Source organism: Drosophila eugracilis, unplaced genomic scaffold (genome assembly GCF_018153835.1).
Source record: "Drosophila eugracilis isolate 14026-0451.02 unplaced genomic scaffold, ASM1815383v1 contig_367, whole genome shotgun sequence".
Taxonomy (NCBI): domain Eukaryota; kingdom Metazoa; phylum Arthropoda; class Insecta; order Diptera; family Drosophilidae; genus Drosophila; species Drosophila eugracilis.
The window spans coordinates 1,912,609-1,935,471 of record NW_024573224.1 but is presented as its reverse complement, the minus strand read 5'-3'; the positions used below and the strand labels follow the sequence as shown (position 1 = coordinate 1,935,471).

The 22,863-nt window shown below is 42.1% G+C and overlaps 2 protein-coding genes across 3 annotated transcripts; one reads left to right on the top strand and one right to left on the bottom strand.

The window, feature by feature from the left end:
• Positions 1 to 134: 134 nt before the first annotated feature.
• Positions 135 to 17,431, bottom strand: LOC108116383 (tyrosine-protein kinase CSK). 2 transcript variants are annotated; one of them, XM_017228239.2, is made up of 10 exons: positions 13,512 to 13,683; positions 8,935 to 9,842; positions 3,369 to 3,916; positions 2,604 to 3,304; positions 2,314 to 2,533; positions 1,988 to 2,256; positions 1,770 to 1,931; positions 1,517 to 1,712; positions 1,360 to 1,446; positions 135 to 1,295 (listed from the first exon to the last, which is right to left on the bottom strand). In XM_017228239.2, the coding sequence occupies exons 2-10, from the start codon at positions 9,725 to 9,727 to the stop codon at positions 1,119 to 1,121; spliced, it is 3,153 nt and encodes a 1,050-aa protein (XP_017083728.2). In that variant the 5' UTR covers positions 9,728 to 9,842; positions 13,512 to 13,683; the 3' UTR covers positions 135 to 1,118. The 2 variants fall into 2 exon arrangements, with proteins under 2 accessions (XP_017083728.2, XP_017083729.2); XM_017228240.2 differs by lacking the exons at positions 8,935 to 9,842; positions 13,512 to 13,683 and adding an exon at positions 16,855 to 17,431.
• Positions 17,432 to 17,688: 257 nt separating this feature from the next.
• Positions 17,689 to 21,937, top strand: LOC108116472 (putative elongator complex protein 1). Its single transcript, XM_017228403.2, has 6 exons — positions 17,689 to 18,289; positions 18,348 to 19,494; positions 19,567 to 20,946; positions 21,001 to 21,235; positions 21,304 to 21,674; positions 21,805 to 21,937. The coding sequence occupies exons 1-6, from the start codon at positions 17,723 to 17,725 to the stop codon at positions 21,915 to 21,917; spliced, it is 3,813 nt and encodes a 1,270-aa protein (XP_017083892.2). The 5' UTR covers positions 17,689 to 17,722; the 3' UTR covers positions 21,918 to 21,937.
• Positions 21,938 to 22,863: the final 926 nt, after the last annotated feature.

Sequence of the window (22,863 nt, the reverse complement as noted above, 5' to 3'; positions counted from 1 at the left end):
TTTAAAAAATAAATTACAATTTTCCTTTGCCTTTCCGCTGCTGCATCGGTTCGATTAGAGTACAGAGTACAGGGTACAGAGAAGGAGATTCCTTGTTAAGAAGAATGGACCGAATAATGAACAAATCCACGAACTTTGCGTGTAATAATTTATATTTGTATAATATTATTAATCGATTCATATGCTAAATACGTAGTTAATGTTTATTGTATTGTATGTAGAAGTTTTAATGTAATGCATATTTTCACAAGTGTTTTTTTCTCTTTACTTTTTTTATATCTTTGAGTTTAAGGACACGCGGCCGCAGCCGCCTTCGTTCATTTTTTTTGCTTATGTTTCGCTTGCTCATTTTCTTTTTATATTTTTAATACAAATAAATGTAACTAAATTTAACTAATTCTCAGCGTGATTGTTCCAACAACTTGTTGGACAAGTTCTTTGTGGTCATCCCTCAGTTTTGTGCTACAAACAGAAATGGTTAACAGAAAGAGTACGGAACTCGAATAAAATTTGACGTGAACTTCTACGATTTTTAAGGGAAACATTATATAAACAATTGCTTTAGATAGGCTCCCCCAAAAGAAAGGAGGCGCTCATATGTATGCGTATTCTATAACATAAAGATACAGACGTGGTTACGAATCCAGAAGATAAATGTTATAGTAGAGTCCGAGTCCGAACCAAGGAGTTAACTAATAAATAGCTACAGTTACAGTTTACACATAACATAATATTGTGGTATTTAAAGGTAGTAGTAGGTAGGCTACGTAGCTCCTTTTCCTCCTCCTCTTGTAGTCCGTTCGATTGGTTATCAATTAATTATATGTCGGAAGCTGGCGCAACTCACTAACATTGCTTGATTGTGTTGGGTTCCTTCGCTTAGGCTTACAAAACTTACTCCATAAATTATATATGTAAATAAATTGTTGTAAAGTAGTTATATATTCATGTATGTATATAATCGTACGAAAAATTGTTGCGTTCAGTGTCGGTGTCATGTCAGTTTCAGCTTTGGATCTGGCAGGGATTGGCTCTGCTCTTGGCTTTGATGACAGCTGGTCTGAACAATCCTCTTTAGTTCTTCCTTATCGCCCTGGCGTCCATATCTCAGTGTCTCCTCACGCCGTAGCGTTGTTCAGCAACTGCAATTTAACCTTGAGCTCCGCGAAAGTGGGCCGCTTGGCCGGATTTAAGTCCCAGGCCTGGCGCATCATTTCATAGATCTCTGGTGGACAGCCTTCCGGCGCTTCCATTTTATAGCCCACCTCAACGTGCTTTACCACATCGGCTAATGGCTGTATTGGACAAGAAATGCGGTTAGTCACGTATCAATTTAAGGGATGAGATATCTGTACTTACAATTCGTGGATAAGGCACGCGACCAAAGGAGTAGATTTCCCATAGCAGTATGCCAAAGCTCCACATGTCTGATTTGTTGGAAAAGCGCTAAATGGATAAGGACAAAGGACATTAGTTGTTATGTGCAACAGTTTTGTACTCAATCATTTGAACTCACCCCATTTTTAAGAGCCTCGGGAGCCGTCCATTTGATGGGCAGCTTGCCAACGTCAAGATTATAGCATTCCTCGCGGGCCAAACCGAAATCCGATACTTTGGCGACACAGTCCTCCGAGATGAGGACATTGCGAGCCGCCAAATCGCGATGCACAACCTTTTTGGCTTCCAGATACTCCATACCAGAGGCAGTGTCGCTGAATGAGAAGGTTGGTTAAAATGGATTTTCAATGGTATTATAGTAGACAGCTTACTAGGCAAAAATGATTTGATCCTTTTTGGTTATGTGCTGTCGTCCGCGTGATCGCAGGTAATCAACCAGTGATCCCTTGCTCATGTACTCCGTAACCAGATACAGATGCTTGCTGGTGAATACCAGGCCGATAAACTTTACCAAATTGTCGTGCTCCAGAGTGCTGAAAAATGAGTTTAGATATAGAAAGGCAAATTAACAATTTGTAGGATAACTTACGTCATGACCGAGGCCTCGGCCAGAAACTTTTGCACGGCACCCTCATCCTTCAGCATCTTAACGGCCACCTTCTCGTTGCGTAATATGCCCAGCATCACGTCCCCAAACTCGCCCTTGCCAATGCTCTCGCGCAGCTGCAGCTCCGCCTCAGGGATCACCCAGCCTTTGTCCACAAAATCTTTGGAGTTAATGCAGAACTCTTGTTTGCCCAGCTTGGGCAAGCACTTGATGAGCTGAGTGCAAAGCCCATCCGCATCCGCTTCGTAGTGCTAAAAGGATGAGATGGTTTAGTAAGTTATCTTAGCAATGTTTCTTTCATGACTTACCGCCACTAGCTGACCCAAATTCTCGAAATACTCCTCGTCGTCGATGGTTAGCTTGTTCTCCAGGTACTTAACCCGGTAGTGTTCCACCTTGGACTGGAAACAAACACAGAGAGTGTAGTCGCCGGGGAAATTGGTGGACTCGCGCACCAGGAACAATCCGTCCTCACGGGGCTGCAGCAGATGCTCTGCCTCATCCCGTGTTATGCTGCCATGGAACCATCTAAGGAGCAGAAGACGACGATTACGATTACTATATTCTTAAATGTTTTATATATTAATTGTCAACTCACGGCATTGCGTTTAATTTGACCTCACATCTGGAACGACCTTGTTGCGGTGCCATCGCTGTGGGCGAGAGGGAGGCGTGGTTCATGGCCGTGGTGGATCCGCTGGACCACGCACTGGTCGCATTCACCCCACTGGTAGCAGCGCCCCCATTGATGTCGAAGCTGTGCAGCGAGGTGGACATGCCCGTCGACCCGCTGCCACTAACACCGACCACCGCCGCCGGCTGGGATGCCTGTGTTGGTTGGGTGGCTGTGTGCAGCAGCATATTGCTGCCGTGCTGGCTTCCAGTGAGCGCCAGACTCTTTGGCGGCAGCGCACGCTCGGTGCCGTGCAAGGCCATTTGGGCAGCATTCAGTGAGGAGGACATCAGCCCCGCTCCACCAGGCGCACAGTTGGCCAGCAGCTGAAGGTGTTGCTGTTGTTGCTGCTGAGCAACGGCAGCCACTGCTGCAGCCGTACCGGCCACCGTCTGCGATCCCGCCGGCTGACCAACGGAGGCAACAGTGGGAGCAGGAGCAAACGTTGACAATATATTGTGTGACGCCTGTTGTTGCTGCTGCTGTTGGCTCGTTGTCTGTTGCTGCTGTTGCGTCTGGCTGGGGGACTTGGGCGAATGATTGCTGGCGCTGCTGATTAAATTATGACTATTAAGAGCATGCGATGACAAATGCAATGCGGCTGCCGCGCCCGCCTGGCTGGGATGCTATAAAGAAGAGCAATGTCAGTAGAGCAATTTAATAAATATGATTACAGTTTGGCACACGTACCACATTGTTCTCGCGATGGTGGTGATGGTGCGGCGGTATGCTTGGCGGCACAATGTGCGGCTGGGACTGGCTAAGCTGCTGCTGATGGAGAAGCACCGCCCCAACTGCCGATCCAGATGTTGTGCCAGTGGCTCCTGCTCCCAAAACCGTATTGGGTTGGGGGGCAGGACGCTTGTTATGCCGCAACGGAGCTGTTGGCGGCATCTGGTGGCCGGTGGTCTGGAGGAACCATGGATCGCCGGCTGTACTGCCCGTCGCCGCTGTTGCGGCCACCGTCACCGAGGGCTGCGAGAATCCGCGATGGTGTCCGACGACCGTGGTTTGTCCGTTTTGCGTGGCGGTCGCGTGGCTATTCATAGCCGTGCCGATCGTCGTGGTTGCCGTCTGCTTCCTCAGCGGTCCCTGTTTGATCTCAACGGTGATTAGATCACCCTCACCGGACGCCTTCCTCGAGAGGGGTTCTTTCTCCTTATCGTCCTCCTCCTGAATCTTTTGCTTGGACTTTTGAACCTTCTCCTGGCTCTTTTCCTTGGTTAGGGCTTCTTCGTCTGCAAATAGCAAAATGAATCCGAAAATTATTGTTTGTATGATGTTGTTATTTGCTGATATAATGAAGGCAAAAGCATCTAATCTTATCACACCTCCGCACATATTGACAATGTTATCTACATTAATTATATTATTTATTTCCTTGACAATCAACTGGTCAAATATATAACTTATTTTATGGCTCCCACACAATTATCCAATAGATTGGATAGAGTAATCGAAACCCCATTCATCAACACATAGGTAAGCGGAATGATTAAAACTCTGTAAAGATTTTCTTACATTTTTGACACAATGTGACAGATTTGAAATTCAGGAATTTTATCATTATAAAATAAATTTTAAATTTTATCTAATATATAATATCTGACATTGCAATCATATCAGTTAAAAGAGCAAACGCAATTTTTGAAATTTTTCCCTCACTTCACTTTTCAAGATATCAATATAAACATTTTTCAGCTCGCATATCTGATTCCCTGATATAGCTGAACACATTGACAGATCGAGCTTGACTTTCCGGATAGCCCAAGCTTCTCTCGTGATCAGTTAGAGGCCAAACGCACGTTTATTTAATCAGTCAAGTCAGTTCACAAATAGCTGCGATTGCATAAGCGACTTTGGGATGCGCAATGATAATTGTTGGTCAACACACTCAACACTCCACACTGTGTGACTCAAATGGACACAATTGGCATGTTAATCGGTTGAACCGAGTGAATTCACCCGCCAAATGTAAAACATTTGCATGTGACGGGCATAATTAAACCCAGTTTATTGCGCACTTTTTGGGTTTGGACTACTGTTTCCCTGGACACGATTTTGGTTTCGGGATGAGTCAGATTTATATCGCTATATAACATCCCACAGAAGTCTACACATGGAGAAAAATCATGAAGAACAAGGAGTGTTCACAAAGAACATGTTTTTAAGAAAATTTTACTTCATTAAATACTTTTTTAAGCGGGCAAAAGCCTTAACAATAATGTATTTTCCATTAAGTGTAAAATTATTCCAAGTGTTTTAAGCCAATCCCCAAAGCGTTAGATGTTCTGCGAACCGTTTTTCCCCCTGTTCCCACTCCAATTTCCATTACTTGTAATTGTGCTGTTTTAGGCAGTGATGCCTCTGCTAGCCGCTTAATTTCTTAATTTTATGCAAATTTCATTAGCGAATCTCGCTCGCTTGGCGGAAACGCTTTTTGCATATTAAATTCTCATTCTGGGACGTGAACTTATCGTGGGAGTGAGTGAAGTCGAGGCGTGGGCATTGTTTAAATAGCGACAGGTTGGTTGGTCGTTGCCAGCGAAGGAGAAGGCACGCGCAGGTCAGTTTACCGCTCTCGAAGCCCAAGACCTTGTCCGTAAATTATTTGAAGTCACATCCGCCATTCGCAGCAGACCCCGTCGACCCGATGTTTTGGTTATCGGTCTAAATTGGTTTAGCATGACTGTTCGAATGCGAGAATCCGTTCAGGAATTGCACTCGGCCAACTACACTCATAGTCATCGCTATTCGTCAGCGGCTTCCTGTTCGCCGGAGTCGCAGTCGGAGAGCTTTGAAGTCACTCCCTCAGACAATAGTCTTTATATTTGTGTACTCGCCGCTTATTGTTTCAATTGTTCGACCACAACGTGAAATTTAGCGCTGCTCCGTGAAAGATAAATCGAAAATGGGCTTTTGCATAAGTTTGCACTAAGAAAAAACTTTTTTTTGTCATTCAAAATTTGAGTCATTGAACAAGAAATAAGAATACTATATGCTTGACAACTAGCATTACTAGCAATTAAGTCTTGACATTTTGAAAAATCCAATGAAACAAAAGATTTTGTAGCTCATAAACAATTTAGGGATACTTAAAGTAAAAATTTCGCTGAACAAATGGTAATTTTATGAGTTTTTAAAAACAAATATTTTTAAGTCGCAAATTGTGAGAGCTATCATTTTTTTTAATGATTTAAAAATGTTTTTTTTCTCTGCACATTACTCACTGTGAAACGATAATTTTAATTTTTTTTATTCACACTCTCAGGTCCAAGGACTTTTGATTCTCCAGTCTCCCTACTGACTCCTAAAGAATCATACTTACGGATAATGATGGAACAGAGCCATTCTGATCCCACACTCCACAGAGGGTGAGTCAGAGGAAGATATAAATAGTAATAGTAATTACGGGAAGACAAGCTATGGTAAGCCGACGTTTTTGTATACTCTTTAAAAGCAGATAAATTTAAGCAATACAACCTATTTTATAATATTAAAAATTTTAAGCTGTAAGTTAGTAGTAACTTAACGGCTTTACCACATTTACAATACCCTCCTCCGCAAGAGTAGAAGTACAAAGTATTGACAATAAAGTGCCGGCAATAATCTTATGTAAAGCCAATGCCCACTCGAGCTGTCATCGCCGGGAGTGACTCCGGAGCCTTTGATTAGTCAACGCCGGTGACAGGCCAATTACTATATAGTACCCCCGCACCTGTCGATGTTTACATCAACAACTTTGCATGTGCGTGCTAGGTAGCTATGGGTATATACCTCCAACCTATCGACAGGTGTTGCCACACATGCTATGGCAAGACGAATACCAGAGTGTAAATAATGAACAGAAAAACATTGCTGATCTTGCAAAACACCACAAATAATTAATAAGCCTGAAGTGTTTTAGTTATATTTGGCAAAGAATTGTAGAAGAGAGCGAGTCGGACATAAACTACCTTCGGAATTCGTAAACAAAAAGGTAAATTAAAAGGCGAGAAGGTAGAGGAGGCAGACACGCTCCTCAAATATAAATCAACAGCTAACAAATGAATAAACACAACAATGCCGGGCAGTGATGAACATGTATACTCGTATTTGTGTTTTGTTTAAATATTCAAAAAATAATAATCATAAAAAATGCACAAATTTAAAATTAACGACATGGATCTGCCGGACATGAGTGCAAAAAGCGATTCCAAAGGTTTGCCAAAATAAAAGTGCAAACAATAAAATTGAATGATTCATTGGCAAATGACAGTTCAACGCACATATCGTGCGGGTAAATATACTTTTGCAATGCACTGTCGACTGGCTGTGGGTGTTGAGCAAAAGTCAAATGAAATGCGCAGTAATCCGACTGACTCGATGAGGTAATACTAATTAGCCAAAGCAACAAAAATGCACTGTGGAACGATTCCAAATGAAAAAAGGCATTTCCTTCTCAGCCAACAAATGATTAAATATAAATATAAATTAAAACTTTTCATGGGTCAAAGATATTTGCCCCGAGTACTAGCTCCATTTAATCTGATTCAGAAAATTAAACGAAACAGCTTGTTGGGCTGCACTCTTTTTCTTCTCTAATGGATTTATTCTCTTTTCACTAATTCCACCGTTGAAAGCTAAAGACCCTCGTTGCAACTATAGTAGTTAATACCCAACTATTTTATTAAATCCCCTTGAAAAGCCCAGCTAGCTAATGAAAGCTCTGTCTGTCTGCCAACAGTTTTAGCTCCGGCTGACAGCCCAGCGATTCTACCCTTGGGCTCCGAGACTTAGGATGAAATTGTATATGAGTGAGCAGAAGATTGGGAGAAAACAGTTCAACACCTATAAAGCTAACAAGTACGTATGTATGTACATGGGAATCTTTTGTATAGCTTCCTTATTGTTTAAGTTAGTGCACAACACACACACACGCAAAACGCACTCCACAAAAATAACAACGGAACATTCAAGTTGTTGAAACCGTAGTCATAAATACTCTTCCAGGGATGCTTCCTTAACTAAGCTTTTGTTTATAACACTCATTATGAATAAGGAAATAAATAATAAATATTCGCCAAATTTGTTGATATCGCCAAACACTTCTAAAAATATTACTTTATAACAATCTTATCCGTTGGCTTTTATAATCACCTCTTTTTATGTGGCAGGATACTAATCTACGTCTAAAATCCTATGACTGTACAATAGAATCTACAGTTATAAATATTATCATCACAACAATCTTCTGCCTTGAATTAATTTATATTTTCGACTTGAAATACCCCAAAACGAGAATGCAGTATATAAATTACAAGGTGCTATGTTTTTTCACCTGTGCCTCGCCAATTTCTGTGAATAATTGCACTACCCCACGGCGCAGTATTAACATAAACAAATACATATATATAGAGCAACCATTGGGACGAAGGGGACCAGGTTTCCGACATTCTCACACTCTTTTTTGTTCAGTGGCGAAGGGGGACTGTAACGACAGGTAAATATACACACAGCAGACAATCATTCCTGCACAAACTCAGTCAACAGTTGCCGGTGGTTCCTGGGCCATTGTGTTGCCACCAAACAGTTGGAAAGTGCAGGCCAAAAGAAAGGTAACCTTAGTCAGTCAGTCAGTCAGTCGCTGGGTTTTGGTCTAAAACGTAAGGGAAAAATGGGGAGGGAAAAAGCCATGAATGGAACGCGAGGCGCTCATGAATGGCGTGTGATGGTTTTTCGCCGGTGTTCAGAAATTTGCATATCGCATGATAGGCGATGAGCAGCAGGAAAACCGCAAGCAGGAAGAAGGAAGCCAAGTGGCAGACATTGGGTAGAAGACTACACCTGTGCAAAAACAGAGGTACATGTATCTGCTAATTACACGGTTAGCTGCCTCATGTGGTTGACCCTGAGAAGGCAGAGTTTTGGGGTGGCCGTAGATCCCTTCTCCTTCTATAAATCTCTTTGGGTCTTTATGCAGCCGCAACGGGACACCGCTGGAGGAGCTTTGGTCTTTTGGTCAGTTATTGCCCAACGGTTAGACCATAATTCAATACCCCAGCTCAATGTCAGCGAGCGGAATGAGAATTTGGACGCTTGAAGTGGCTTGTAACTCAATCTACAGATTGCTTGCAACACCAGCCACAAAAATTTGGAGCAGGGCTGAGTCGTTGAATTTGTAGGGTTTTGCAAAGAACATATTTCAAAACACTTTATCTAAGTTCTTTAAACTGAAAGAAATATTAAAGTTTTTCTAATCTTGTTAAGTACTAACCGAACCACTCCTCCGAGCTGGCAATGGGCGGCAGTGAACGTGAGGTCTGCTGTCCGATTTTCTTTGTCCTTTCACGGGAATTTCCCAAGGATCTGTCTTTGGTTTGTTGGAACTCCGTTTTGGTTTTGGTCGCCTGGAACTTCCGATGGGCACAACGCAGGAAGTTTAGCAGACGTGCGTCAATGGGCGGGGAGGATTCGTGTTTGGCAGATGACGAGGATGATGGGGGTATTGTAGGTGTACTCCTTCCAGGATTTGGCGCATATTTGTCGCAAAAGTAAAACTCCCGCCGGCGAGGTGGGGCATAAGCAGCGCTCAGGCTACTGCAAAGGAGTATGGGCTTGCGACGAGCCCGGGAGATAACCTGTCCACCACTGTGGGTGGCGTGAGTAGCCGCCTCCTTGTGGGTGACAGTGCTGGCGCTTCGCGATAATCCCGATCCCGAGAGTGTTCCCGCTCCCGAAGCCTCCCGACTCTGCTTGCACCAGTAGATGTCCTTGCTTCCAAAATAATAACGTCGCCTTGTGTCCTGCGTTCCCGATCCTCGATGACTACGGCCCACCGAACGATTTGATCGCTTGCTGGTACTGGACGCCGTCTGACTGCCACTGCTCGTCTGCGAATTGTCACTTTCGTTGTTCGAATTGGAAGGAGATGAAGACGCAGATTTCAGTGCCCGATCTGAGGATGACGATCCAGCTGCACCTTCTCCACGTGGAGCAGGCGAGGGCATAAGGTACGAGTTGGATTGGATGAAGACGCCATCGCAGGTTATCTTAATTGTTGTCACCATGTTGTTCCCGCATTGCGTTCACTTTCAGTGGCAGTTCACCTTTAGATTATTTTTCTATTGCTCTAACCTAAGATCTGATCTTGATGGCGCAATACCTTTGGCTTAAATTTGATTTCTTAAAAGAAAAGATTTCTTTCAACTCAATAAGGCAAGTTCTTAAGAGTATAGTTCGAGTTTTCCCCTTTATAGAATAATTAAAAGAACCCAAATTTTTGTGACAGACTTTCAAATTACCGTCTACCTAACTTCCAATTTCAATATAGTTTCTCTATTAGTGCAAATAGGAGATGGTTCTGATGGATGCCATTGTTACTGCACAGTAGCAGATAGTACAAATAGCAAAAAAGAACCCATCCCTGCATGTCGTAGAACTAAAATCGAGGCTAATGCCCAGTCTGTAGTGGACAAAGCCCGGCAAATTGTTTTCGTTGGTAATAATACTAATTAAGGTTCTGTAAGCGCCTCGATTTGGTATCGGCCAGCATCGACGTAGCCACAATGGACAGCTGGGCGGAATCAATAGTGAAGCGACCGGGGCAAATAATAGCGAGCAAAAAAAAAAAGCGCAAATGGGAAATTTCTAAAGAGAAAATTCAAACTGCAAAAAAAACAAAAGACAAATGGAATAAAAGCCAAGGCTAGAGAGATAGAAAAACAGAGGTAGCTGCAGAAATTAACTTCATTGGAAGGAAATCATGGTACTCCAGTAAATAATAACAACTCTTTGGCATCCATAGTTTATGTTTTTTTTTCTGTTTCTTTCTAGTTTTTGGCATTCCTCAAGCAAGTCAATTCGCCACATTAACGGTTTGTCAGCGGCTTACTGGAAATAGTCGACAATGGCTTTGAGTGCTCCACAAACAGCTGAAAACGCTGGTTTGGGCCAAAATCAGTTGCCGCCATGGCATGACGTTGTTTCTCTGCCTGCCTGCCTGCCTTCTTTCTCTGGGTTGGGAAAACACGAACCAAGGCAGTTGCCTGAATTGAATTGGAATTTACTGGAGCTCTGGCTATATATTGTGCAAATAATTTGGGCGTGGGAACCGCGCAGTCGACGTCGACTGAGCAGTTAGCAGAGAGAGCTATTGTCTATCCCTAGACAGGTGGCAAATGTTGGGAAAGTTGGTGGAGCGAAAGAGATATATGTGCACCGATAATGTGATATAGTTGTAAGCAAGATAGGGTTGTTAATTACTCGGAAAATGTATAGCTTTATATTCAGATGAAGGAGGAGATTTGATAGTTAGCCAAGTAAACTTTTATATAAAAAGAAACTATATCTTAAGAAATCCAAAGTTTTATTATTTTCATTTGCAATTCGGCAAAAGAAAACTCTCACTGCATCTTCACTTTCTTCGGCGGATTTGAGAACTTTCCTGGGTAAATGTCAACCCACAATTAACTATGCAAATGAGCCAGAATTGGGCACGTGGAAAGTGATTGCTTATCATGACCCACAAAGGAACCGGGGCCAAATGAAATTCTCCGCACGAAAAGTGTTGCCGAATGGGAAAAGCGTTCGGTTGGCTAAAGAAGAAGAGCACCCAAAAAGACACACAAAAAACTAATTAAATAAAACAATAACACAGAATTATGTATGACACAACGAGTTTCTGTCTGTCGACGTTGACGAAATGCAAAATGAAAAGCAAAAGCCACAAAGTCAAATCAAAATAAAAGACCAAAAATCTAAGACGTTGACTGAAACAAAGTGGGCAATAAGCGAAGTGAAAAGCCCAAAAAGAGTCAAAACAGAAGAGCTAAAGACAATGGGCCACGTTTTTGTTTTTTTTTATTTTTTGGGCCTGGCTGAAATGCGTAAGCTAGCTGGTCCGGATATCCTCGGAATGGGCGTGTCTTATGCGGCGTTTCGGATCGGTTTGATGGCCGGCGGCAGTACCTGTTGCATATATCATTTTGGCCAGCCGCCAGTGAAAGTTTCTCGATACCCTGTCCCAAAACGGTAACTATAACATGGCCAGAAGAGCTGAAAAACCCCAAATTGATAGCCATGTAACTAGAGACAAAGAGCATTTAGCATTTACTATTATTTCTGACCATTCCCGGGGGGCTTAATTAATAATTTAATTTTTACAATTATTTTAACGTGCCAGGCACGCATTAAAAGAAAATGAAGAGAGTCCGAGTCCGAGTCGAGGAATGAAAAATGAAATGCGCCATTGGCTTTGGATTGTTTAGAGTGGAAGTGGGTGTAGAGGGGCAGGCGGGCACATCTTTGGCCAATTGGAGGGTTAAGCTCGTCTTCAGTTGTGTGCAGTGAATGGCAAATTGAATAAGTGGATGGAAAACACATAAAAGCCGTGTACAGAGCCAAGAAAAACATAAAAAATTGTTTCACGCGTCTGCAGTTGAAGTTTAAGTTGTTTCTCTATTTTTCGTACTTCTTTTTTTTTTTTTTTGTCCACTTTCACTTGGTCCAGCCAGCTTGGAAATACAAATTTCAGCCAAGACTTGGACTCCGACTTGCTCAGGATGACGTTTGTCGGATTAGTTACCCATTCAGAGAGCGTTGGCGAAAACTAGTTACAGTTTAAGGCTCCGGTTTTTCTTTTTGGCCGATTAGAGCGGCGATGACTAATGCGCTGGAAAATTGAAAATGCCTCGACACGCCAGCCTACAATGTTTTATTTTTTCTGTATTTGCTGTCTTTTTTTCCGGTTTTTATTTTGTCAAAGTCGAATGTCTGCACGTCGCCAAAATTAGCGTGCAAATCGATTGTGCAGCAGAGGGTTTAAGCCGAGTGATTCATGCAATTTCGGGATCAGCCGCGGTCTGTAGCTGCATCTGGGATCGGATTAAAATGTGCAGTTAGAGAGCGGGCAGAATGGAAGAATAAGCGAAGAAATTGCAGTAATGGCAAGTAACCTCCTGGGGCTGGGGGAATTCAATCCACGGATACCTGAGAAAACAATTAGCACTCTTGTGATTGAAGTTGGCTTGGGGGGGGGAAAAAACACTGCCAATCGCTGAGGAGGAGGAGAGTGGAGAGGAGTTAACATGCTGCCAAGGCACTTTCATTCAAGACTTTCAAACAATCAAATATGCAGCGAGGCGATCGTCTTCATCAGTTGCACACGAAAAAATTACATGATTTGGCGAAAAAATTTAATTTAAAATGTGGTATTTAGCCACCTTGTCTTCGTATGGTTTTAGAAAGGTAGTTAATTAAATTCCAACATTTCCAAAATGAACCTTTAAGTCGCTAAAAAGTTGGATGAATATGATAACAGCTAAATAATCTTAAAAAAAACCAAATTTTAACCAGTAAAACCCAAAAAAAAAACTTCAATTTTGTCTGTGCATGCCTTGAGCAACACCGTATTAACCACGGACACACTTAAACATTGATTGCTACTAATGCCCGATTCATCTGACCCAAACCCATAATTAAGCGGACATCCCCAACATGGCAAACAAATCAAAAACCAAGCATACAAAGGTCATTGCGCCACCTAAGCGAAATCTCAAAGATATATATGAAAAGATATTAAAACGCGAATTCATCAATTGGGAGCTAAAAAGGAAGCTCATCTCTCTCCGCTTTTTGTTTCACTTTCATCGCACTTTGTTCAATAAAAATTTGCATTAATCACTTCCTTGAGGCGCCCTCCGAATGCCAGAAAAAAGCAAAAATATGATTCGCGCTTGTATAATTAATTATTACAATAGCGATATCAACAATTCGAATTCGCGCCGTTACATCACACGATCGTCTTCCTTTTGTATAGCACTAAACGGATTATCAAAAGGCCACTTTGCATACCGTCATAATTTATTGTTATTATGTATTGCAAAAAGCCAATTGCAATCGATTGAATCGTTGGCCAATTCACACACACGCGATGATGAACTGCGCATGCGTGGCGAGCGGTTTTATTATTATTTTATTTATTGTATTTTTTTAATTTAAACGCGACCGCGCGCCTTGACTGCAAGTTTTCAACTGAAAACCGCTGCACGAAGTTACCGCGGAGACTGAGTCACGATAAATTGAATAAAAAAAAACACCTCACAGCTCGAGAGAGGGAGAGCTCTTGCCAAGCTTTGATTTTCTTCGTGTTTGTGAGCCGGCTTCTTCTCTTTATCGGCCATATCGCATGCGATAAAGACCAGTCTCTCGCATGCGATCGCCCACCTGCTGCACTATTTGTCCACCGAGGCGGCTTTTGCCTTTTCAAAGCTCCTAGGCAGTGTAAATAAAATCAAAACATGCGTTGCCCAACTCATTAGGCCAATTTTGGTTTTTCAAGTTTCTACTGCGGTCTCGCTTTTGGCCTGGCCAAAAGTAAGTCAGCCTGCGGTCGCAAATTTTTACACAGAAAAACTAAATTAAAAATATTTTATCTAATCAAACGTTTACAAATGATTATAAGCAATAATAATTTATTACGTTCGAGGGAACCTCACTCAGAACGTATTTATAGGCAGTAATATTACTAATAGGATATTTAAAAATATTATGCATTTTTTAATCCCATGTGTTTTGATTGCTGTTTGAATCTTTAACTTAATTAGTGATTGGTTTATTTCTCTATTAACTTTAAAAACAATCTGCAGTGCACTCTGTGATATCGGAGCTTCATGCCGAATGCGATCTGAGTTTCAAAAACACACATCCAGTAACATTGGAGCTTTGTGGCTTGGATCGATTTCCTTTCTGTTTCGTTTATTTGGTCTAATTGCCGCCGTTGGCCATGTTAATTAATTCCCCCATTATTGGGCTCCATTTCCCCCTCTTTCACTGTTTTTCCTCCACTGCTTGTATGGCAAATAGTTTTACTTTTGCATGTTTACTTTTCGTCTCCGTTTCCAGGCAATTTGTTGCCCGCTGTCGAATCAGTTGTTTGCAAAAATGTAGACATCAAAATGTTTATTGTTTCTTTTTGCATCCAGCGTTTGCAGTTGCAGTTGCACAGTTCGTGATTTTCTGCAAATTTTTCTCTTTGGCATTTTTTGCATATTTGCAAAGCAATTAGCATCAAAGTGAAGTCGAAACTGTGCCTAGAGAAAACCAGCAAGAGATATTTCTGACGTCACCAGTTCTCCCAGCGAATTCGCCTCGCAAATCCCATATAGCAAGTAGATCAAAGCAAGGGATATGTGCTAAAAATACCCGCAAACCAGCATAAATAAACAAACGGGAAAATAAACTCAAATATGTAAAGAAATTTTGCGCGAGGCAATAAAGCGAGAGCAGAAATAATTTAAAGAATTTCAAATACATTTATCAACTGTTCCAGATAAAATACATATTTCTGCCAAGTGTCCCCAGATAAACCCTGTTCCATATTTCCTCTGTTTGTAAGATTAAATTCTGGACTGATTTTTCTGATAAAGTTATATAGCCAACGAAAGGAAAACTTGTGCGGTATACTTTAACAAAAGTATTAAAATGTCTTTTTTTTGGCACACATTTTGTTAAACCCAATAAGTATTTTTAAGTTTAAGAAATTCGCTGAGTGTGAAGATTTAGAAGAGATATTTTGGCAGTTGTTCAATAAGTTGAATAATGTCTCCTATACTTTTAACACATAACATATTTATTAAATTTATATTTTTGAGGGGTCAAAGGAAGTACATTTATATTTTTAATATATTTCTTCCCAATACTTTTGTGCAAAAACATGTATAAAAACTATTATTTAGGGCGCACGTCTAAAAATAATTTTTAAAAATATTTTTTATATTCCCTAGTAACCAACACAGCCCCATGAATAATGTTTTATTGCCAATCGGACTAATTAAAATTGCAAATTCCAATTAGCATTCCAATCAGTCCAGCGTACAGTGGTCATGCAAAAGCGTAATTAGCGCAAGTGAAAATGGTATAGATAGTCGTAATAAGCGCAATAAAGGGAATATTGAACAGTGGGCGCCAAAAGTTAGTCACTCATTATTCCAATGCGAAAAGTTCACGCAACACTGACCTCACACAGACAAAACTTCTCTCGCACACACAAACATTTACAGATCGAGTATAACGCCCACGCATGTTGCAATACACAAACAAGCAAACAAACGGGATACAGAGAACGTACGAGAGTAGTGGGTGGTGGTGGGGGGAGCTTTGAGGCGCCTACGTGTGACGTCAGCGCACGAAAATTTTTGCCGACGACGCAGAAACTGACCGAAAGACACCAACACTAACAACAGCAACCACAAAAACAGAAAACATTACTACGGACGGAAACCCATAACAAAAACTACGATGCGCCACGCTTCGGTTATTGCCTTTAATTACTACTGTGGTTGTCGTTTTTGTTGTACGCATCGGTCATTCATGGCCCGATTGTTGGCTATATATGTACATATTTATATAGCTTCGTGGGTATGCATATGTGTGTATAAGTTTGTTATTAAAAAAAAAACGCCAGAACAACAACAAAATTCGCGCCGCAAAGTTGTAAAACGTGTTTTCGTATTCGCTTTGATTGGAACCAAAATTCGTAGTTTTTGTGTTTTTTATTATGATTTTGCTTTCGTTTCGAAGCCAAACTAGTTGACCTCAGACAACAGCATTAAAATACAAATAATATAAAGAAGCTGCAAGTTGACCCATAAATAGGCAATACTAATACAGTCCTTATTGAAAAAGATCAACTTAAAGATATTTTTATAATATATAGTTTTGAAATGAAATTCTAATTTAATATACTTTGAGCTTTCTCATATTATAAGTTTTATTTTTTGAATCCTACTTTTGTATTATATATTTTTAATGTATGAAGTACCCACTGTATGCTTTTACGAGTATTTGTTTTTGTTTCTGCGAATTTCATCTGCATTTATAATTATCATCATAATGGACGGGCAAAGTTTTATGCAATATTTGCTTTTCATTGTTTGATTTGCGCAAAAGGTATTTGCAGAGACTTTATTTCGGTACTGTTTTACTCTTTTTTATTTGCCAAGTTACGGTATCCTTTTTTCACAAGCTTTCGTCACTTCACACCCACACACACACATACGCAACACTCACACAGCGACAAGTGTATTAAGGAAGCAGACAGCGCGACGCTGCAAAAAGGGCGTTGGGCGGAGTCCTTAAAAACGGGGCTCAAAAAGTAGTAGTCCCAAAATTTTACACTAAAAACCATATGGCTTACCTGTTTTTCAATGCTGTTTTTTTCTGGATCTTTAGCTATAGTTGTTATATTTGTGGGTCTGTTTTTCGCTTTGTTTTTATTGTTGTTGTCGTGTTGTTTTTGTTGCTCCTCCACCGTTAACATTCCAATCCGACGTTGCTGCGCTGCCGACGCTGCTGCTCGCTACGCTGCCTTTGCTGGCGCTTCAAGCCATCAGCCACATGCACATTTCATTTGAATTATCACGCATATATAATAAGGTGTATCTTAATATATTATATTTATAAACATTTGCACCACCTTTCCGTTCCGATCCGATATATGGAATATAAATACACACAAACACTTGCACGGGCACTCTCACGTACACACACTCCGACACCTGGCTGCTGGTTTTGTGGAATTTTCGATTCTATTCTCCGTGTTTTCGGCCCTCTCCCATGGATCCTGATGCATATCGGCATTTGCATCCGCCTTAGTTTATACCACGCATGTCGTTCGGTTTTAATTCGATTGCACAAACAGTACGAGCGATTTTAATTTAAACAAAAAATTCACACGAGAGCAGAGCGGCCATCTTGCGCTAGTGTTGTTCAATTTCTTTAGGTGGTGCAGAGTATGACCAAACTGTAATATGCCATTAATCTTACGTACCAGCGGTTGAATTTCTGGCTCTTTTATAGCCATATATGTGTTTCAATATTTTAAGATTATCGGAAATATTTAAACCAGTTTATTTTAAGATTTCTTGTTCAGTTTTTATTCTTCTTAATGCTTATTTTTTTTTACATTTAAGTATTTTAAAGATATATTCAGTATAATATATCAAATCTTCAACGATATTTAAAGCTCTGGCCACACTGTTCCACACGTGCAATTTTTACGAAATATGCGCAATCTGAAGCTGCAATATTGCAAGGAGCTGGATGCCGTGGCTCAGCCCCGGCAACTGCTCCTGCAGCCTGAGTTAAACGGTGATGCCTCGGATATATATTTCGTGGTGGCCGACAGCAAAATCTACGCTGTACGAGAGTCGTTAGACGCGCGACCAACAGTCATCGCCGATTTGCCGGACATTGTAGGAGTGGAGTTTCTGCAGCTGGATAATGCAATATGCGTGGCCAGTGGTGCAGGTGAAGTGCTCCTGATTAATCCTGAGTCGGGAGATACCAGCGAGGGAACATACTGCGACGTGGGTATTGAGCGCATGTCCTGGTCACCCAACCAGGAAGTGGTGGCCTTTGTTACCCGCACCCGCAACGTGGTACTGATGACCAGCACGTTTGACGTTATCGTCGAGCAGACATTAGACGCGGATCTAGCCCCCGATCAGGAGTTCGTTAACGTGGGATGGGGTAAAAAAGAGACGCAGTTCCACGGATCGGAAGGAAAACAGGCTGCCAAGCAGACTGGAAGTGATACTACTATCGGCGAGGACTGGAAAGAGCTTAACCAAGTAGCATTCATCTTTTTGAATTTTATGTAGAAAAATCTAATTGCTTTGCCTCAAACAGGATATTAATATTTCATGGCGCGGCGATGGAGCTTTCTTTGTGATCTCTTATGTGTCTGCACAGCTGGGTCGTCGTACGTTCAAGGTTTACGACTTAGAAGGAAAACTCCATCACACAGCCGAGAAGAGTGACAATCTAAAGGAGGTAGTGGTCTGGCGACCTTCGGGCAATTGGATTGCCCTACCGCAAAGGTTCCCCAACAAATCTACCATTGCTCTTTTCGAAAAGAATGGCTTAAGGCATCGGGAGTTAGTGCTTCCCTTTGATATTCAAGAAGAACCAGTCGTGCAGCTGCGATGGAGCGAGGACTCGGACATACTGGCGATTAGGACAGCCACCAAGGAGGAGCAGAGGGTATACCTCTATACAATAGGAAATTATCATTGGTACTTAAAGCAGGTGTTGATTTTTGACCAAGCCGATCCGTTGGCCCTGCTCCACTGGGACACACGCATTGGAGCCGAATACACGCTACACATTCTCAAGGAAAGCGGTAAACACTTTGCCTACCGATGGGCCTTTGCCGTGGATCGATACGAGCGTAGTGGTGTCGTCGGGGTCATCGATGGCAAGCGGCTACTTCTCACAGATTTCGCTAAGGCTGTGGTGCCACCCCCAATGTCCCAGCGCGTACTGCAATTGGACAACTATATAAACGCATTCACCTGGTACGAGACCAGTTTGTGTGTGTACACATGCGATCGCAGGCTGTATTCTTACGACCCCATGCAGCAGTTAAACGGGACGGAACCACAGGCTAGCCTTCTTATGCCGGATGAAGAGCTTTCCCGTTTGCCATTAGCCAATCTCACTTATTTTTCCTGCGATTACCTTCTGGCTACGCACAGCTCAGGAGGATCCACGCGTCTTCTGCTGCTGAACAAGGAGGCTGATGAGGATGAAACCAATGAGCAAGGAGAGCTCTGTTATCGAGTACAGAGCTCCGTGCGGATTAGCGGGCTGGTAAATGCTGTAACCATTGGAGCAAATGCCATGGATGAATTTTATGTGCAAACAGTGAATAATGGGCACACCTACGAGGTGTCTCTTAAGACGGACAACACCCTTAAGGTGGAGCGAACTCATGTGCAGTTGTCTCAGGCGGCAGATCAGATTGAGTGGTTTACCATCACTAGCGATTCCACAGGTACATTACACTTTTTTAATCACAATTAATGTTTTTAACTAATGTTAAATTTTGTTTGATTCCTCTCAATAGGAGGTCTTATCACCCTTCGCAATCAGCAACTGCTTCATTTGGACGGCCACCGCATTGCCGAGGACGTCACTTCCTTCTGCGTAGTGGGAAATTATTTGGCCTACACACAGTTGAATGCTTTGCATTTTGTTCGACTCAAGGATCGTCGCCAGGTGTCTAGCAGAAACATTGAACGCGGCGGCAAGCTGGTAACAGCAGTGGCAAGTCAGGCACGTGTCGTTTTGCAACTACCTCGCGGTAACTTAGAGGCCATTTGTCCGCGTGTACTTGTTCTAGAATTGGTGGGTGCTCTGCTCGGAAGGAAGCAATATCAGGCGGCAATGCAAATGTTGCGCAAGCAGCGCATTAACCTAAACATAATTTGCGACCACAATATGGAGCAGTTCGTAGCCTCTGTGGACGTCTTCCTGCGTGAGATTAAGGATAGTCAGTGGCTCTGCCTGTTCTTAAGTGAGTTACAGAACGAGGACTTTGCTAAGGGCATGTACTCCAGCAACTATGATGTTGCCAAACAAACATATCCTTCAGACTACAAAGTGGAGCAGAAGGTGGAATACGTATGCCAGCTGCTGGTAGAACGCATGGATCATGTGGAGCGCTTCCGTTTGCCTATGATCACGGCATATGTGAAGTTAGGTCGTTTAGAACAGGCTCTCCAGCTAATTTGGCGTGAGAAACAGAAAGATGCGGCTCTGGCAGATCAGCTTTTGAAATATTTGCTCTACTTGGTGGACGTCAACGATCTTTATAATGTAGCCTTAGGCACATACGACTTTGGACTAGTCCTATTCGTGGCGCAAAAGTCTCAGAAGGACCCCAAGGAGTTCCTTCCCTATCTTAATGAACTAAAAGCTTTGCCAACGGACTATTGCAAATTCCGTATCGATGATCATCTTAAAAAGTATGACTCGGCTCTTTCACATCTTGCTGCTTGTGGAGAGGAACATTACGAGGAGGCTCTGAATTTTATCCGAAAGCATGGTCTGTACACAACTGGCTTGGTGTGCTATCGGGAACACGTTGAGTTCCAAAAGAGCATCTACGTGGCCTATGCTGATCACCTTAGGGCTAATAGTAAGCTAGATAACGCTAGTCTCATGTACGAGCGTGGCGGTGAGTTGCAGCAGGCACTACTTAGCGCCAAGCACACTCTAGATTGGCAACGCGTCCTGGTGCTGGCCAAAAAGCTTGGCGAGCCCCTAGATCAGGTGGCTCGGTCGTTGGTGGGACCGCTGCAACAGCAGGGCCGGCACATGGAAGCTTATGAGCTTGTAAAGGAGCACAGCAAGGATCGAGACCGACAGCTGGAAGTGTTGCTAGAGGGTCACCTTTACCTCAGAGCTATTTACGATGCGGGTCTAGAGGAGGGAGATGATTTAAGTGAGTTTTTATTTGATGATTTTTGGTGTAGATCTTAACAAAAAATATTTCTAGAAAATAAAATTGCCCCCGCCTTGCTGTCCTATGGTGATCAGTTACAAAACTCACTAAACGCTGACCTGCAGCTCTTCCTAGTGTACAAGCAGCGTCTGTTGGACATTCGGCAAAGACAAGCCAAATATGGTGAAGGGGACAACGATGCGGATGTGGACCTGGAGGAGGTGGACTTAATGTCGGACACCACTAGTATGCACTCATCGCGATACAGCGGCACCTCGCGAGGCACCGGGTAAGCCAAGGAATGCTTCACTGCACCCGACCAGAGTTTCACTTTTTCGCTGTGTTCCTCCTTTTTAGCAAGACATTCCGCTCAAGCAAAAATCGACGCAAGCACGAACGCAAGCTGCTCAGCCTAAAGCCGGGCAACCCCTTCGAAGACATTGCGCTTATTGATGCGCTGCACAACCACGTCACGAAGATAGTCCAGCAGCAACAGCCTGTGCGTGACACATGCAAAGCGTTGCTGTACCTCGGCAGTGCGGGTGATGCGGATCCCCTGGCGTCCGCACTGCAGCGTGAATTTAAGGCATTGCTGCAAACGGTGGAGAGGGCGCTGGACGAGATCTGGACGCCAGAGCTGGTCGGCAACGGATCGATGGCACAGCACCTCACGGGACCCAATGTTGACTATCAAGCGCTGCAGAAGGAGCAGCGCTATGCCTTAATAAGTAGGTGTTTTTGTTAATATTATCTTCGAATCGCCAAGATACCATCCAATTCGAGTCTAATCATAACTCTAAATTGGCTTGTATGACATCCCAGAAATATTGACCCTATTGCTATTATTTTCTTTTTCAGGTCCTCTGAAGCGCTTTAAGCCCCAACTGAATCTGATAGACTGGCAGTACGAGATCCTCCCATATTCCGTATCGGAGCTCTATCAATCGAAATGTTACCGTTTGTGGCAATAAATGTAACATTGAAATGCTAATTGAATGTATCGAAATTAAACAAAGCGAAGCGCAGTGGGCAGATTAGTGCCAGTCCAGTGTCAGGCAGCTGGCAAAAGTGGGCGGCACATCTCCCGAATTCGAGCTTCAATTCGTGCTTTTATTAGGGGGCGTCGCCTCTTACTTATCATTTAAACTGAAATACGCCCCTATTATTTGTATTTTTTAAAGAAAAATGTATTTCCTGTTGGTATTGCAGTTCAGTTTTTTGTTTCTCAAACAAATACTTGTAAGTTTGGTACTGAGGGCACCTTTTGTTTCCAGTAGAAGTAAATGAGAGCATTGGGGAGAAAAATGTTTTCGATAAAACTCATTCTTTACTATTTTCAAACGATAATGACTTTAATTTTAAGAGTAATTATATTAGTCCTTCACAATTAATCATGGTTATATTTCAATGGGTAGTTTTACTCAGTTTCTAGTTTAGTCTTATTAGCTTCAACTTGATATCCATTAAATTGGTTTTAATTCAAATGAATCTTCCTTGAATGAATGAATGGTAAATAGTAAAAATCCTCTTCTAATAAGTGCATCTTATTAAAGTTTTAAACAAGTAACGTTTAAACTTAAACTTATAGACTAATTAAAATTTAAATGGTCAACGCCATCTGTTTCGCTGTACGTTCACTCTCACTCTCTGTATCTTGTATACACTCGAAAAAATGAATAATTCAAATTTTTAAATTTGTACTTAAGGTTTTTGCGTAATTCTTTTTAAATAAACTACCATTACTCATTGAACCTATAACTATTTTCAAATATTTTTTGATTTTTCTCTGGTTGCACTTCATAAATTATTTTAAATTCTAAAAATGTTATTTGAAATATTTTGTCTTAAAAACGGTTCTACGCTTATGGAAACATATCTTTTGACTTAGTTAATATAAAAATAAACTATTAGTTGGCA

Coding starts and splice junctions, on each gene's coding strand:
- LOC108116383 (XM_017228239.2), bottom strand. CDS start 9,727: ATGGTGACAACAATTAAGATAACCTGCGATGGCGTCTTCATCCAATCC. Junction 3,305..3,368: donor ACCATCGCGAGAACAATGTG/GTACGTGTGCCA, acceptor TCTTCTTTATAG/CATCCCAGCCAGGCGGGCGC. Junction 1,447..1,516: donor CCGAGGCTCTTAAAAATGGG/GTGAGTTCAAAT, acceptor TTATCCATTTAG/CGCTTTTCCAACAAATCAGA.
- LOC108116472 (XM_017228403.2), top strand. CDS start 17,723: ATGCGCAATCTGAAGCTGCAATATTGCAAGGAGCTGGATGCCGTGGCT. Junction 21,236..21,303: donor GGCACCTCGCGAGGCACCGG/GTAAGCCAAGGA, acceptor CCTCCTTTTTAG/CAAGACATTCCGCTCAAGCA. Junction 21,675..21,804: donor GCAGCGCTATGCCTTAATAA/GTAGGTGTTTTT, acceptor TTTCTTTTTCAG/GTCCTCTGAAGCGCTTTAAG.